Source organism: Cuculus canorus, chromosome Z (genome assembly GCF_017976375.1).
Source record: "Cuculus canorus isolate bCucCan1 chromosome Z, bCucCan1.pri, whole genome shotgun sequence".
Classification (NCBI taxonomy): Eukaryota; Metazoa; Chordata; class Aves; order Cuculiformes; family Cuculidae; genus Cuculus; species Cuculus canorus.
Genome location: NC_071441.1, coordinates 61,005,493 through 61,020,852, shown reverse-complemented (window position 1 = coordinate 61,020,852; position 15,360 = coordinate 61,005,493). Strand labels below are relative to the sequence as shown.

Genomic DNA, 15,360 nt, shown 5'->3' with positions numbered 1-15,360 from the left:
CTCCAGAGCTGCAGTTCTTCACCAGCCTCCACAAAAGAGGATGCCTTGGCAAACCATCTCAGCGTGATCTTTGCAAGCTAGCATTGCAGATCAAGTCAGCAGCTGAAGGAAAGCCAGGGCAACCTACCTCACGCTCTCTGGAGAGGACAGTGACTGTTATAGAGCAGAAACCCAAGTTCCTGACACGTTACTTTTGCAGTCCATGATGTACACCTGGAAAAAGGGTGCACACTGCGCAAAGCACACAGCAGCAATGCCTCTTGCCACCTGAAGCAATGAGCTGTTCCAGCAAGTGTTGTCTGACCACGATACCACATAAAGGAGAGAGAGGTGCAGAGATGCATCATCTCCTAGAGCTGCATCTGATGCCTCCCACACCACTGATGACCACTCTTGTGCTATTGGCAGAGGGGATATGGGGTTTCCAGAGCTGCACCTGATGCCTCCCAAGCCGTGGATGACCCCAGTGCCATGACCGGAGGAGATGTCAGGCTACGAGGGCTGCGTCCAATGCCTCCCCTGAGCAGAGGGGGTGCGGGGTTCCTGAGGCTGCATCTGACACCTTCCACACCACGGGAGACCTAGGTGCTGTGAGCGGAGGAATGCAGGATTCCCAGAGCTGCATCCAACATCTCCAAGGCATGGAGATGCAGCACCTCCTGGTGCTACATTAAACACCAACCACACCTTGGGTGACCCCGGTGCTATGGGCAGACGGGTTGCAGGGTTCCTGGAGCTGCACAAGTGATCCCAGTGCCATCAGCAGAGGGATGCAGGGTTCCCAGAGCCATGCCCAACACCTCCTACACCTCGAGTGACCCCAGTGCCATGGGTGGAGGGGTGTGGGGTTCCCAGAGGCATCCAACACCTCCCTGCCATGGACATGCAGCATGTTCTGGAGCTGTGTCCAACACCTCCCAGGCCATGAGTGACCCTGGGGCTGCAGGCAGACAGATGCGGGGTTCCCGAAGCTGCACAGTGTTCCCAGTGCTGTGAGCCAAGGGACGTGGGGTACCTGGAGCTGCATCCAACACCTCCCACACCTCGGTGACCGTAGGGCCATGGGCAGAGGGGGTGCAGGATTCCTAGAGCTGTGTCCAGTATATCCCATGCCACAGGTGACACCAGCGGGTGGAGGTGTGTGGGGTTCCCAGGGCTTCATCCTACATCTCCCACACCACGAGTGACCCTGGTGCCATGAGTGGAGGGGATGTGAGGTTCCTAAGGCTTCATCCAACACCTTTCACATCACGAGTGATCCCAGTGCTGTGGGTGGAAGGCATATGGGGTTCCCAGGGCTGCATCCAGCAGCTCCCACATCGCGAATGACCCCGATGCCGTGGGCTCAGGGTCCCGGGGCTGCATCCCACGCCTACCTGCTCCGTCCCTGGTGGCTGTAGCGGCTGAAGAAGAGTCCGTAGAGGTCCTCGTGCAGCCACCCCTGGAAGCCGAGCTGCAGCACGTACCGCTGCCCCGCCTGCAGCCGCTCCCGCATCTCCAGCACCAGCACCTCTCCCTCCTCGTCCTGCCGCACCGCTGCCACCCGCAGGGCGGCTCCCGGCCGGGATAAGGGTCCCCGCACCTCGGGATGCCCGCGGGGGCGCAGCCCGGCGCTGTGCAGCGTCACCGCCGCCGCCTCCCGCCGGCTCCGCACCGTGATGTTCACCTGCCCGCTGAACCAGAGGGGTCCCCCCTGCTCCCGCCGCGCCCTCGGCCACAGCTCCAGGTCGTAGTGCAGCGGCTGGAGGTGTCGAGGCAGGCGGGAACCGGAGCTGGCGGCGGCGGGACCCAGCGGGGCGGCGGGGATGCGGGATGCGGGCGGGGGTGCGGGAGGGGAGGGGGGTGCCTCCTGCCGGCAGCGCCCGTAGAGGGCGGCGAGGGCCAGCAGGGCGGCCAGCAGGGCCAGCAGCAGCGTGGCCAGCAGGGCGGCAGCTCTTCGCCCCACGTAGAGCCCGCGGGCGCCCATCCCCGCTGTGCCCGGCGCTGCGATCCGCGGCGGGGAGGGAGCGGGGCGGGGCGGGGGCAGGCACGGGGGGTCCTTCCACGGGGAGACCGGGCAGAGGCTGCTGCGAGAAGTGGGATGTTTCGGTTCAAGCTAAAGTATTGGTCTAAGAGGTTGTGGGTTTATGGGACTTGGAAGAATGTCCCAATGAGGCCGTTTTCTTGCAAAGTGTTTTTCCAGACGCTGTTCGTTCTTTGGACATGATAATGTCTTCTTTAGAGATGATAATGCCTTGTGTTCACTGTGATCTGTGCTGAACGGATCATAGAATCATAGAATCATAGAATCATAGACTAGTTTGCATGGGAAGGAACCTTAAAGCCCATCCAGTTCCACCCCCCCTTCCATGGGCAGGGATATCCCACTGGATCAGGCTGCCCAAGACCCCATCCAACCTGGCCTTGAACACCTCCAGGGATGGGGCAGCCACAGCTTCCCTGGGCAACCTGGGACAGTGTCTCACTGCTCTCATGGTGAAGAAATTCTTCCTTATGTCAAGCCTAAATCTGCCCCTCTCCAGTTTATACCCATTCCCCCTCATCCTATCATTACAAGCCTTTGTGAACAGCCCCTCTCCAGCTTTCCTGTAGGCCCCATCAGGTACTGGAAGGTCGCTGTAAGATCTCCTCTGAGCCTTCTCTTCTCCATGCTGAACAACCCCAACTCTCTCAGCCTGTCCTCATATGGAAGGTGCTCCAGCCCTCTGATCATCTTTGTAGCCTCCTCTGGACCTGTTCCAACAGCTCCATATCCTTCTTACATTGAGGATTGCAGAACTGGACACAGAACTCCAGATGAGGTCTCACAAGAGAGGAACAGAGGGGCAGAATCCCCTCCCTCGCCCTGCTGGCCACGCTGCTTTTGATACAGCCCATGCCTCTTCTGTAATGACCTCTTTGTGAAGCCTGTCACCATCTCAAATGTAAGGTCAGGCAGAGGTGGAGACACCTCCAAATTCGCAAGAGATCTGACTGTTGTGCAGTTCATAATAACATTAAAATTAGTTCTTGCAAAGGAATAGAATATGCATAAGGTCTCTGTAAAAATGCATACAAATGCCTGTGAGTGGGAAATACATTCTGTGCCCAGCTCTTGTCTCACTGCACATGACTGATGGAGATCACTCCCACATGTTGCCCAGGACTGATAAAGAATGCTCGCTTGCTGAAACTCTGAAACGAGTCCTAGAGAGTTTTATTTGCTGGCATTTGGGGTATCAACACCTCCCAGAGAAGCTGCTCTGGCAGGGTGGGCAGTGTGGCGAGCAGCCTTAGGCAGGAGTGCCCCACAGGCAGCGCTTTCCCTTCAGCTTCAACCCCCATGGTGACGCAAGGGCAGTGGCTCCAAAAACAAGGAGGGGTGAGCAATGATGCTGGGAGGCTCCCTGCCCGAGGTACCCCGAGAATGAGTGAAAACGGCTCTGCTGGGACAGATGGCACTGCCTGTGCAGGCACAACTCAGACAGATGGCACTGCTTGGACAGACAGCACCACCTGCACAGACGGCACTGCCTGGACAAACAGCACCACTCGGACAGACAGCACCTGTCTGGACAGACGACACTCCTCTGAAAGACGGCACTGCTCAGACGGATGGAACCACCTGAACAGATGTCCTGCTTAGAAAGATGGCACCACTGGGACAGACAGCATCGCTTGGACAGACAGCACCGCTTGGGCAGACAGCACTGCTCGGACAGACAGTGTTGCTCACACACCATGGCTGGCACTGTGCACAGAGTGGTGGCTCAGGGCTACCAAAAGCCCCAGTACTCCAGGGCAGCCAATGGGCTGAAGCTGGGGTGTCCTTGCGTGCCAGTGGGTCAGAAAAAGGGAACAAACAAGCACAGAAATATTCATAGGTATGAGAATGGTTTGGGCTGGAAGAGACCTTAAAGCCCATCCAGTTCCACACCACTGCCATGGGCAGGGACACCTCTCACTGGATCAGTTTGCTCAAAACCTCATCCAGCCTGGTCTTAAACACCTCCAGGGAGGGGGCAGCCACCACGGCTCTGGGCAACCTGGGCCAGTGCCTCACCACCATCGCAGGAAAACTTCTTCCTGATATCTGAATCTCCCATTTTCAGCCTAAAACTGTTCCTCTTGTCTATCCCTGCAGTCCCTAATAAATAGTCCCTTCTCAGCTTTCATACTTCTTGAACCGCTGTAAGGAATAGCAAGGTAGAGGATGAGAAAATAGGGGTTTGCTGCTTGAAGTGCGCAGAGTTCTGTGGGTAGGGCAGATTGGCTCTTGAGGGAGATCTGCATGTGAAAACATCTGGAAGAAAGACACAGATTCTGAAAAATCTTTGGTACATAAAAAAAGAATGACCAAAGTGGGTTTCTGATAGACCATCCTCGTTTAGAGCCTCACTTCGCTGCATAGTGCAGCTGAGGTTATAAACTTCACGACACTGTACAAATGTAGTTAACCCTATGACAATCAATGGGATTAATCCCATGTTCCAGTTAAACACATACTTAAAGGGTCTGCCAAGTTGAAGCTGGATTGCTAGTGAGATTGAAAAATTAAATTTTGTCACCTTGTAAAATGTGCCTGTTGGTTTTGCTCAGTTGCAGCTTCTTTTCTAAATCACAATGTGCCATGAATTAACAGAGACAGTAGTCAGGAACTGTGACCCTTGTGTGTCATTGCCTCCAAAGGCCTTTTAATCTGAATTACAAGCAGGTTTTAGTCCTGCTTTTTTTTTTTTTTTTGATTCGCTTCCCCTCCACCTCCCAACCATTGCTTTGAACCCAGGTCAGCACCCTTGGGCTTGAAGTTCACACAACATCAAGTAGATCTGTCTGCAAAATCAAGCCATTGGGTTAGGTATTACAGTCTGTTTTATTCACAGAATTAAAGCTAAGCCAACTAGAGTAAATTCACCTCAATGACCTACAGGTAAAGGTTATCCCTTTGCTAGTTTATTTGTTAATTGAGAAAGATACCTTTTATGTGGTCCTGTACAGAATACAGTGATTGCTTTCCTCATGCTGGCAGAGCAGGGCTGGCTGCTACAGGTCTCGGGAACAGTATTGAGCCGCTGAACAAAGGAATTTTCTGCTTCCAGCAGAAAAGCATAATCTGTTGCTTTCCTGTCACTTGAGGGATGGCAGAGATGTCCTCTATCTGTTTGTCCCACTACTTGCAGTCTCTCCTACTCTTCTTGCCTCTTTTGTCACCTGCTCCAGTGCCTTTGCTGCTGTTACCCGTTATATTCCTAACAGGCTGTTTTCTGGCACTGGTCCATCTTCTGCTGTTTTCTTTCACACAGTTTGACTTGTACATTTCTTTTTCTGTGCTTTTTTTCTCATTTTGTTCTCATTTACCCCAGTCTTCCCCAACCGTGCCCTGGGACCTGTTATTGTTTGTCCAGTTCAGGCCTCTTGAAATCTTTCCACTAAAAACATCATATTTTTGCCCTTTTGTCCTTGTGCATGGCTCACATACCTTTACTATCTCATCTTGCACATCAGCAGCTTTTCCCTTTCCTCTTGGCGTGTTTTGCAACATCCATTATATTGCTCGTGTATTAAGATTTTAGAGCAATCTCCAACACACATCTTGGAGGTCACTGGACATGCAGCCACGTGGCATATTGCTCTCAAATAAGTATGACCAGCTCACGTCAGTTAAAAGACTTCACAGAAAATATTTTCCATGTTTAGGAAAGTATCTTTTCCCTCTTGTCGCCATTAGTGTGGGAAGCAGTTGGTTGTCCCATTCCACAGAGCTGCTCCATCCCACAGGAGTGCCTGTGCACTGTGGACACTGGGTAACATGAGTGATAAGAGCTCCCAGAAAGATCAAGAAAGAAAAGACCATGCTGCAGAGAAGGAGGTAACATAAAGAAGAGGTAACATAAAGAAGAAATGACAAAAGTGACAAGAAATACAAAAGTATTCTAAGGCAAGAGGCCAGGCATTTTAGAAAATTATGGAGGATTTCAATACCTGCTTTTCAAATGTTTTTTATACACCCTCAGCATTATTCATTAAAACCAAGCTCATCCACTCACCCCCTTAAAACCAGGCACAGGCAAAATCAAAACTGTGAGGACATTTCATTCCGCATCTATGAAAACAAGCAGTACTGCTCAGTAATAAGCCCATAAGCAGTGCAAACCCCATGGAAGCTTGCCCTTGTTGATTCTGCAGAACGTGTTTTAAACTTTATGGTCCATATCCATAAGAAGTACTTTATATTCTCCTGTTTGCAGCAGAGAATTCAAACCTGCTCCTTTCCTCAGTCAACATGTAATAACAGCACAATGGCTAAGACTTACAATAAATATTTTTAGGTTTAACTACCTTTTGCTTCCAAGTAATTTATAACAGATAATTTGTAAAGTGACTGGTGGGTAAAGGCTTTTACCAACCCACAGCTGTGGGTTCCCCACTAGTGGGAACACATGCATTCACGTGTTTCAAATGGGAAAACACTTTGCATGCAGTACACAACTCGTAAGCATTTTCTGCTGCAAGTATTACAGTTCAGCATCCTACTGAACTTATTTGTGGAGTTAAGATGTCTGAACAACATCTTCCTGAGGCTGAAGCTGCAGGAGGTCCTGGGCCAGGACAGGCACTCTGGCCACCGCATGTTGGGCACAGTCTTTTGTTCAGGCTGTAGTTCAGCCCAAATCCTGACTTTGGATGGAAACAGGAACCTTGTATTTAAGTCAGCGGAAGACTCTATTACACATCTGAAGGTAGAAGCAAATCACCTGATATAAAAGAAGTTAGACAGCCCTGTTTCTCTGAGAAAGATGCCAAAGCATCTGACAAACTTTACTATCTTGTTCAAGACGAAGGGGTCTGTGCCATGCTCACTAACTGTTGAAAGTCCTTTCTATGTCCACTGAATTTTAAACAACAGGAAATGATCACATTTGACAACATGGTTTTTGCTGTCCATTAAGGTGCCGTAAGGCAAACAACACTTCACATGGCAGCCAGCCAGGAAACATGCCATGAAATTTCTGGTAGTAAAATGTTACAATGATCCATCCTTAAAGTTCATCAAGATTTTCAGTTTAATTGTATTGCTTTCATAAAAAATACCATGATATAATCATAAATCATACATACTGAATGCTAAGAAAAATTATAATCACACATTTAAACAATGTGAAATAATAATGCTGAAAGATGATTCCCTATATCACATTATTAGTGATTTGCCAAATGTAATTTGAGAGGTTCTGAGTGATGGCATATATGGCAATTCCAGCAGTGGGAGCTGGGGCTGATCAACACTCCTGAAACCTGATTTTTTCTGTGTTTACAAAGTCAGAGCAATGTTCCTTCTAGGCATAAGGGATCCATGTGCTTCAGCTATGCCCATGAAATCCCTGTAATTTTTTTAACTTGGTCTGCTCATTCTATGCACCGTAGTTAGCTTCACAGCATTTGTTTTCCTTCTTTAACTGAGTCAATAATATATCAGAGCTGAAAATATAACGCCTATAGGTATCTGGCAGGAGTTATTCCATAGCAGATACTGATTTTGCAGACTTCTGCAATTGCTCTGAAGCTCCGATTTAGTGGATATTTCAAGTTTCCCAGACATCTGAAGCAAGAATTGTGAGCTATAGGTGAACACACACAGTTAGCATAGCTGCAAATGAGTGAAATACCTGTAGCCAAGCATGAGCAGCTCAGGACCATCTCTCACTGGACATATCAAAGAAGTCCTTAGCTTTCCTGCAGGTAGAAGATAAATGCTTTATGTTGTCCTTTATGATAGTGTGTGTATTTTCAATATCAAAGTCAACACAGGTGATACTAGTAACCAAGTAACTGGAGTTCAACTGGAGAGGACAAAGTTTCCTTTCCCTAATAATAATAAAAAAATGACCAAAACCTCTGTTTCAATATTTCTGTCCTAGAGAGATTGTATAAACTCCCTGTATAGATCTGTCAGTGGTATGTAGGTTTTACAAGATGGTAGAATAACAACTGACCATGGATCTGTATTTGTATTGACAAGATTGACTTAGCTGGTCAGTGCAGGCCAGTACAGAAAGGTATTGTGGATAAGTCTTCCAGTTTGACCAAGCTTTGTAGTATCATCAAAAATCACTATACTGGAAACTCGGATTAACAGTTTGGAGTGAGGTGTCATGTGGTGGTCACTATGTGAGGAAGGAAATAGAAAGTCGTGCATCTAGTTAAAAAAATTGTATGTAGGGAAGCATGCTTGAAATGTTGCCATTATTGGTTATGATGTCGGATACTGTTATTGAAGTGTTTTCGTGCTTTAAGTAAAAGATATTCCTTGGTGTTTCGGACCAACAGGCCACTGATAATGCTTTGTTTCACAGATTACCAAATCATGCAAGAATTTGTTTGTAAATTCTGTTCTTGTTCATTGGACCAGTTGTGAATTTTTTACTAGGGCCTTGCTGACTGTGTCTTTGGAGCTATGTAGCAACGCAGTGCTTTGGATCTACACACCAATTAGAGGGTAGTGGCAACCATTCTCACCAGTGGAGAAAAGATAGCAGCTGGGGCAAACCCAAAAGATTTCTTTGGGTTCTTCTGCTTGTAGAGGACGACAGAGTAATCCCTAAATGGTATAGGTAAAATGAGGTAATGATGAACCACAAAACCTGGTGTTAACAAAATCAACTTGTCCAGTGAGCAGAGTTGCACTCAAAGCTGGAGAAGACTCCTTCCAAACAGCTTATGGTGCTCAAAGGAGCAAGACAAGCTTGCAGCCCTGTTTCAAGGTGATACCTGGGAGAGTCGAGTCACCTCTTTAGAGGGGAAGGAAAACATCTCCAGGGCACAGGAGGAGATCCACAGAACAGAATGGAAAGTAACCAAGAAATAACCAAAACAGACATGAAAACCACCATCAAGAGTATAAGCAGGAGATGAAAATTACTCCGTAATGGAGCTGCAGTTATATCAGTAATTTCTTTATATATCTGGTAACTGTATCAGTTGGCTTCTAGGCTGTGATAGCTGATCAATAGGATTGATAAACCAAGTTTCGCAACTGAGGGTACATGGGAAAGAACTTATAATTAGAATGAAGTTTTGGGGAAAAAAATAAAGATTTAACAAGGAAAGGTTGAGTGAATGCATGAATCATTTGCAGGACATGAAACTTCATTCTAGATGGCATTTAACTTCTTCTTTTGTGAAGTTTAATGCTTTCTGATTGTTACTGCACTCAAAAACAACTTGAATAGATATCAGCTTTTGTCCGAATATGCTGATATTTTTAGGCTTTTGCCTGGTGAGACTCTATGAAAGTAAGCAAACAAATGTTTGACCAGAAATAACTTGAAAGCGTATTTTTTAGAAATGGCATTAAATGTCTGTAGACTGATACTGCTTAATATCACGAATGATGGTGTTTTCAAGGTTGTTGGCCGTGCTTATTAAGTGTTCTACAAGCTTTCAGATGCCCGATGTTTTTCTGGCAGCTTCGCTGAAATGCATGAGGAATGTGGTATTTGTCCCTTGAGTGCTAGTCATACTGAGATTTATCAGCTCTCTAGGAGGAATAGCAAATTAAAGTTTAAAGAACTGACGTATTGAGATACTGTAAAATATTTCTCACCAATGGAGTTGGATCAACAGAGTTAGAGCAAGGACATATGTGTTTCCTTTTGTTTCATCTGCTTTCTTTAGAAGCACAGCTCTTGGATGGTATGCAAGCCTGAGATTGCAACAGCCAAGTACAGGAAATTCTTCACAAAGCTTACTTCAGCCGTAGAACTGCACAGGGATCTGAAAAGGAAATAAGCAAAAGGGCAGCAATGGAGGTTACCATTGGAAATAACTTCTCTATCCACACTAGGCAAGTACAACCCAGTTTTGCTGTCCAGAACAGTGAGCAATGCTCAGTCTTTGTCAGGATGTTTGAAACCAGTCTCCTGGCGCACCTCATGAGCTCCAGCTACTGAGGAACATTCAGTCCAGGGCCCCAGAAGAGTGAGATCCAGGATGCTGAAGCTAATCTGAAGTTAATTCTCTGCAAATGCACACACCTAGAGGACTGGATCCTCTGTATCAACTGTTTTGCTCTACAGATCCAGTCCTTCTGGGCCACCCCATCTGTATATCTCAACTGGACTTCTCTTGCCTCACTGTCCAAAGAAGATGCCTCCTTTTTCAGTGCTGCGACTTAGCTCTGCAGCACAGCATTATTATTGCACATGATGAGAGTGGTGAGGCATTGGCACAGGTTGCCCAGGGAAGCTGTGGCTGCCCCATCCCTGGAGGTGTTCAAGGCCAGGTTGGATGGGGCTTTGAGCAGCCTGGTCTAGTGGGACGTGTCCCTGCCCATGGAAGTGGGGTAGGAAATAGATGATCTTTAAGGTCCCTTCCAACTCAAACCATTCTATGATTTTATGATTTGCAGCAAGCAACACTGGCTCATGACCTTTGTCAAATATATATATACATAAACATATATATATATATATATATATATATATAAAAACTTCAGGTACTGAAAGATTGTTTTTAAATCTGTTCTCATAGATGATAAACAAAGTTTGCTGCATTTTGTCATGTGCAGTTTTCCAAAGTTACTGAGAAGTGAAGACAATTGCTTCAATAGACAAAACAATAGACAGGTTTTTCCTATTAAAATCTTCATTAAACCAGTCAGACTACAGAACATCTGAACATCACTGGTGTGAATTCACACCCTAGCAGAAAACTAAATACCCAAGCCTTCAGCAGCTTTAAAGGTTACAAGTAATCTTTATCCTCAGAATCTAGGTGCTATATTTTGCAAGATATACTTATTAGAGACGTTCTTGAAACCCCTGCCAAATCTTTATCAGTCCAACAAACCTGTGTTTCACTGGAGAATGTGGCTGTGTGTCAACTTGTGATCAAATTGGCCTGGCCTCTGTGTATCCCTATAGACTCTATAAAGCGTGTTTTTCCAGGGCCTCTTTCTGGCAGACCTTTGGCGGAAACATACTACGGTTTAAGCCTGATTTATAAGTGGGATAAAACAGGTCTCCAGTTCAACCACTTAGCATGTTGTTCTTGCGTCTCAGAGCACCATGCCTGATTAGCATTCTTATCTTGTTGCAGCCTGCAATCCTATTGCAGTTCTCCCTCCCTGCTTGCCAGGTGTGCTCTTGTAAACCCAAAATCTGGTCTCATGTGATCTCTAGATGTTCTGATCCATTCATACAAAAAAGAGGAAGATCTCTTCTGAGGTCTGTTTGGTTGTCTGGCAAATAGTTTCAGTATTTTTGGCAAATCTCTGTTCTTAGAGGCATGCAACAGGGCACCAGAAAACCTGTATGTGACAGAAGTCATTGAAGTGTTCCAAAATTTATGAATTACAAAATAGAATTCATTAATCTTTTGTGTGGATAAACCTAGGTAGGGGATTTACCCTGTGCTGTTGTACAAATTTTTTTCCTGCAGAGAACATGACATAGAATAGGAGACATAAATGAGATGTCCTTAATCACAACAGGATATGAATAAAGTCTTCACCTAAAATTAATGTGTGTAAAACAATACTGCTGCTGGCTACTAGACCCTATCTTTGATGCAGAAAAAATCATAATAGAATGATGTATGTGGATCAGCCTTTGGGTGGCTCCTTCTGTTAATAAAAAAACCCACTTCTGTGCATATGCTGTCACTTCTGAGACATGCCACAAAAAGAAGGATTCCAAATTCTTTGTGTGTGCTCTAGGGGTGATGGAAGTTCCCCCACCAAAAGAAAAAGAGAAGTCACCAAAGACTAAGATAAGTTCACCTGAGAAAGTCTAGATGCCTGCAACAGATGTTATTAGTTTGTTTGTAAAGCAGAAGGAATTATGTCAGTGAAGTACATAAGTGGGCTGCTAGCCACAATCTTCACTCTGAAATCAGCAAATCTAGCTGTGAGACAAAAAGAGAGAAAAGCCTAGCAGGCAGATAAACCCAAACAAAAAAACAAGGAGAAAGCAAGTACATTCTGGGAAAGCATTCAAAGCTTCAGGCTGTGAGGAGCTTGATGCTGACATTGTGGTGGAGCATGGTTTTGTAGCGCTAGCTGCTTGGAAGAAGGATGGCCCCAGAATTCTTTCCACCCCACCAGCTGGCAAGCCTTTGGGATGATCTGTTGTGGTAACTGGACCTTACACAGTGCACCAGTCAGACAGGTTTTAGAAGCCTGAGTTCTTGGAGTCAGCATGGAGAAAGAGAAGTTGTCCAGTGACAAACTGCATAAGCTACCTCTCCTTCTCCTACGTATTGTCTATATCATGCACCAGTCTATTTTTCTTAAATTGTCAGCCAGTGACTGCTGGGAAATTGTATAATACACTCAGTCACTTGGAGAGAAAAATGTTTGGTGTGATTTTTATGAACTTTACTCCTTAAGGCACTTCTGCAGCTGTCTCACATTAGTTTCATTAGCATTTTGAAGGATTTCTTTGGTTCACTATACTTCACTATGCTCTGGTATCATACTGACTCAGTGTCATGTCCATCTCTAAACATCACCATGCTACCACATCTCCCTCTTTTCCAGGGTGTTTTGCTAGTGTCATACGTCACTCTTGCTCTTGAATCAGTCACATCTGGTTCTGGTGAGACCGCTGCACAGATCATGTATTTCCGTATGGCTTGAGGAAAGGAGAGGATCACTTCTATCTCAACAGCATCATTGTAATGCCTAGATCTAGAGAAGTTCATGGCAAGATAAAGAAAATGGATAGAGACCATTCCAGGGGAGGTCCCAGTGCTGTGACAAAAGCAAGACCCCTTACATAAGACAAACAGTGGACTGCAATCAGACAGATGCACATGTTTTCAGTTCCTGGCCCTGTCTTGTTTAGGCAGAGGCTCTTTATGCAGAATGGGTCTTATTTTCTTCTCTGAGGTCACTCCTGATGGGAATTAAGTAACCCTATGATCCAAACTGTAATTTAAACTAGAACTTAAAACCTGGACCCTGCAAGACCTACACCCTACCCCCTGAAGCTGACCCTGAGGAAGATATAAACCTCAAAGCCCAAGCAGATGTCCAGCATAACTATACAAGGATGGGCTCACTTACAATAAGGAATTTTAGAATAACTTTTGTTCTGGGAACCTCATGGGAAGCTATTGGAAGCTTTTGATGCAAGCGCAGCTTTTATTACCAACCCCACACCCATTTTATTGACATTCCAAATGATGTCCAGGATGAACATTTTGTGCTTTGTAGTGTTTCGTTTTCTGAATTATCTAACCCTCCTGGTTTTGATTACCTCTTTCAAATGCCCCCTCAATCCATCTACTCATTTAGTATTCCCTCAGTCCCTCATCACATGATTCTTCCCTCAACATGTGCTCAAATTAGTGCCTGTGCCAATAAAATGTGAACTCTGAAGTGTTTATTTTTGTAATATAACAGTGTTCTCTTTCCCTTTCAATGGCTACTGTTCTGTACTCTACTTTAGCTGGTGGCATTTCAGGGCTTATAAACAGATACTTCACAGCAAATGTTTTTTTCCCACTGTGGCTGATACACAAAAATGAATAGAGGGTACATGGCTTCACATCTCAGCAACATCTTGAGTTTTATAGCTACCTCGAGCCCTGGGTGTTTTTCCATAAATCAGATGCAGAAAGATCAGTTTCCATAAATCAGTTTCCATAAATCAGTTTTCCATAAATCAGATGCAGAAAGATCAGTTTCAAAATGCAGAAGAATAAGTAACAGGAAAGTGAAAGTATAAAAACAGAATGATTTTGGTTTGAATCATGGAAGACAAGAAAGCAATTCCAGGGCTGGTGAAAAGGAATACCAATACTAGCCTTCTACTGCAGCAAGTTTTTGGAGACGCTGTTCGGAGGAATATCACTTACAGATTGCTGATACTCTCATTTGCTTTCTCTGCATCTTGGTCAAACAAAAGATAAGATATTTCAAAGTAAAGATGATTCTCAGCATGTAGTTGGTACACTGCCGTTTTGCAAGGATTAAATAAAAGAATATTCGTCAAGCATGTTCCCCAAACATCGCACAGGTAAAGGCTGGGAACAGCTCACCTACATTAAACAAAGGATATCACCTTTCTTGTATCATATTCATTTAGACACCACTGACTCCGTCAGATTAATTTCTTTAATATGCAAGAACAGTATGGATTCTGAAAGGATGAAACAGCACTGGTTAAGAATAATCACTTTGTGCTTCATTCACCCGTTTTGTCCACCACTCTTTTCCCTCTGCTCACTCCAGTGTATTGTCAACTCAGGGGTTAGGCCCTGAGAACTCTTTTAGGCATACAGCTCAATAGGAACTCTTCAAAGGCATCATCTGCTTTGTGTTTGTGCGAGATCTTTGGGATTCACAAAACTCTATGGAGAGTCATTGAATGATGATAACACGATCCACAAACCATAATCTGAAAAACTCCAGTTCCTTTTCTCTGGGTTTGTTTACTCTCATCATACAATTTGGAGTAGCTATTACAGGTGTTCCTTCAGCTCCTGGGATGGCTTACTGCAAAATATTAAGCACCCCAAGTGCAGCCTTTTACCCTTTTACATGGGGAACAGTGACTTCATTTTAAAATTATGACAACAGCAACCAAGCTGACTGTTGCCCAACAACTCTGGTTATTGTTATAGCCATCTCTGTTGCCATGTTTTATCCCTTACTACCATCAGGCAGGGTTGTATAAGGTAGCTTCCCCATTAGCCCTGCTCTTCACAGCTCAATGGACCAGTTGCTACCACAGCACAGGGAAGATAGTGTCAAGATAGAAGTTCATCTAGGAGACATCTTCCATTTGCACAGCCATCAGTTTTCCTTGTCTGAATTCTCACAGGAGTGTTACTTGTACATCCAGCACCAAAAAGCAGCTCAAAATCTTGATCATCCAACTATCTGTCCAGTAGTTGTGAAATAATGATCATCACTTGTGGTCTGAGGCAACCAGCAGGACTCATGAATCAAACTGAGCTTATTCCCTCACCTACCATCAAACCTGGCACAGAAACGGTATCTAATCATGTGCAAATGCCTGACATGAATTCTGAACATCTGCTCATTTATTTACATTACATGTTATTAATATGTTGCCACAGTTTAGCCCCAGACCAGACCAATTTGGCGGCGAAAACCAAGCAGCTGAGCTCTCAATTCCCTTCTCCCCCAACCCCAGGGAAAGGGGAAAAGGAAATGAGAGGAAAAGTCTCGTGAGTTGGAAACTAAAACTGAAACAGCTTTAGTTAAATACTAAAAATAATGATGATGATCACGAAAATCTTGATAATGAGAAAATAGTAAAACATATAGACATATATGAAATTGTGCCATCCTCCCAGTCCCTCCTCATGATCATATATCACTGCAGATGCTGCAGAGCAGGCACAGGAAAA

General features: G+C 45.3%; 1 protein-coding gene across 1 annotated transcript in view; it reads right to left on the bottom strand.

The window, feature by feature from the left end:
• Positions 1–1,966, bottom strand: part of LVRN (laeverin) — a 42,578-nt gene extending 40,612 nt beyond the window's left edge. Inside the window, exon 1 of the mRNA XM_054055443.1 lies at positions 1,377–1,966. Within this exon, the coding sequence (XP_053911418.1) occupies positions 1,377–1,966 (590 nt within the window). The remainder of the gene's footprint in view (positions 1–1,376) is intronic.
• Between the last annotated feature and the right edge of the window lie 13,394 nt (positions 1,967–15,360).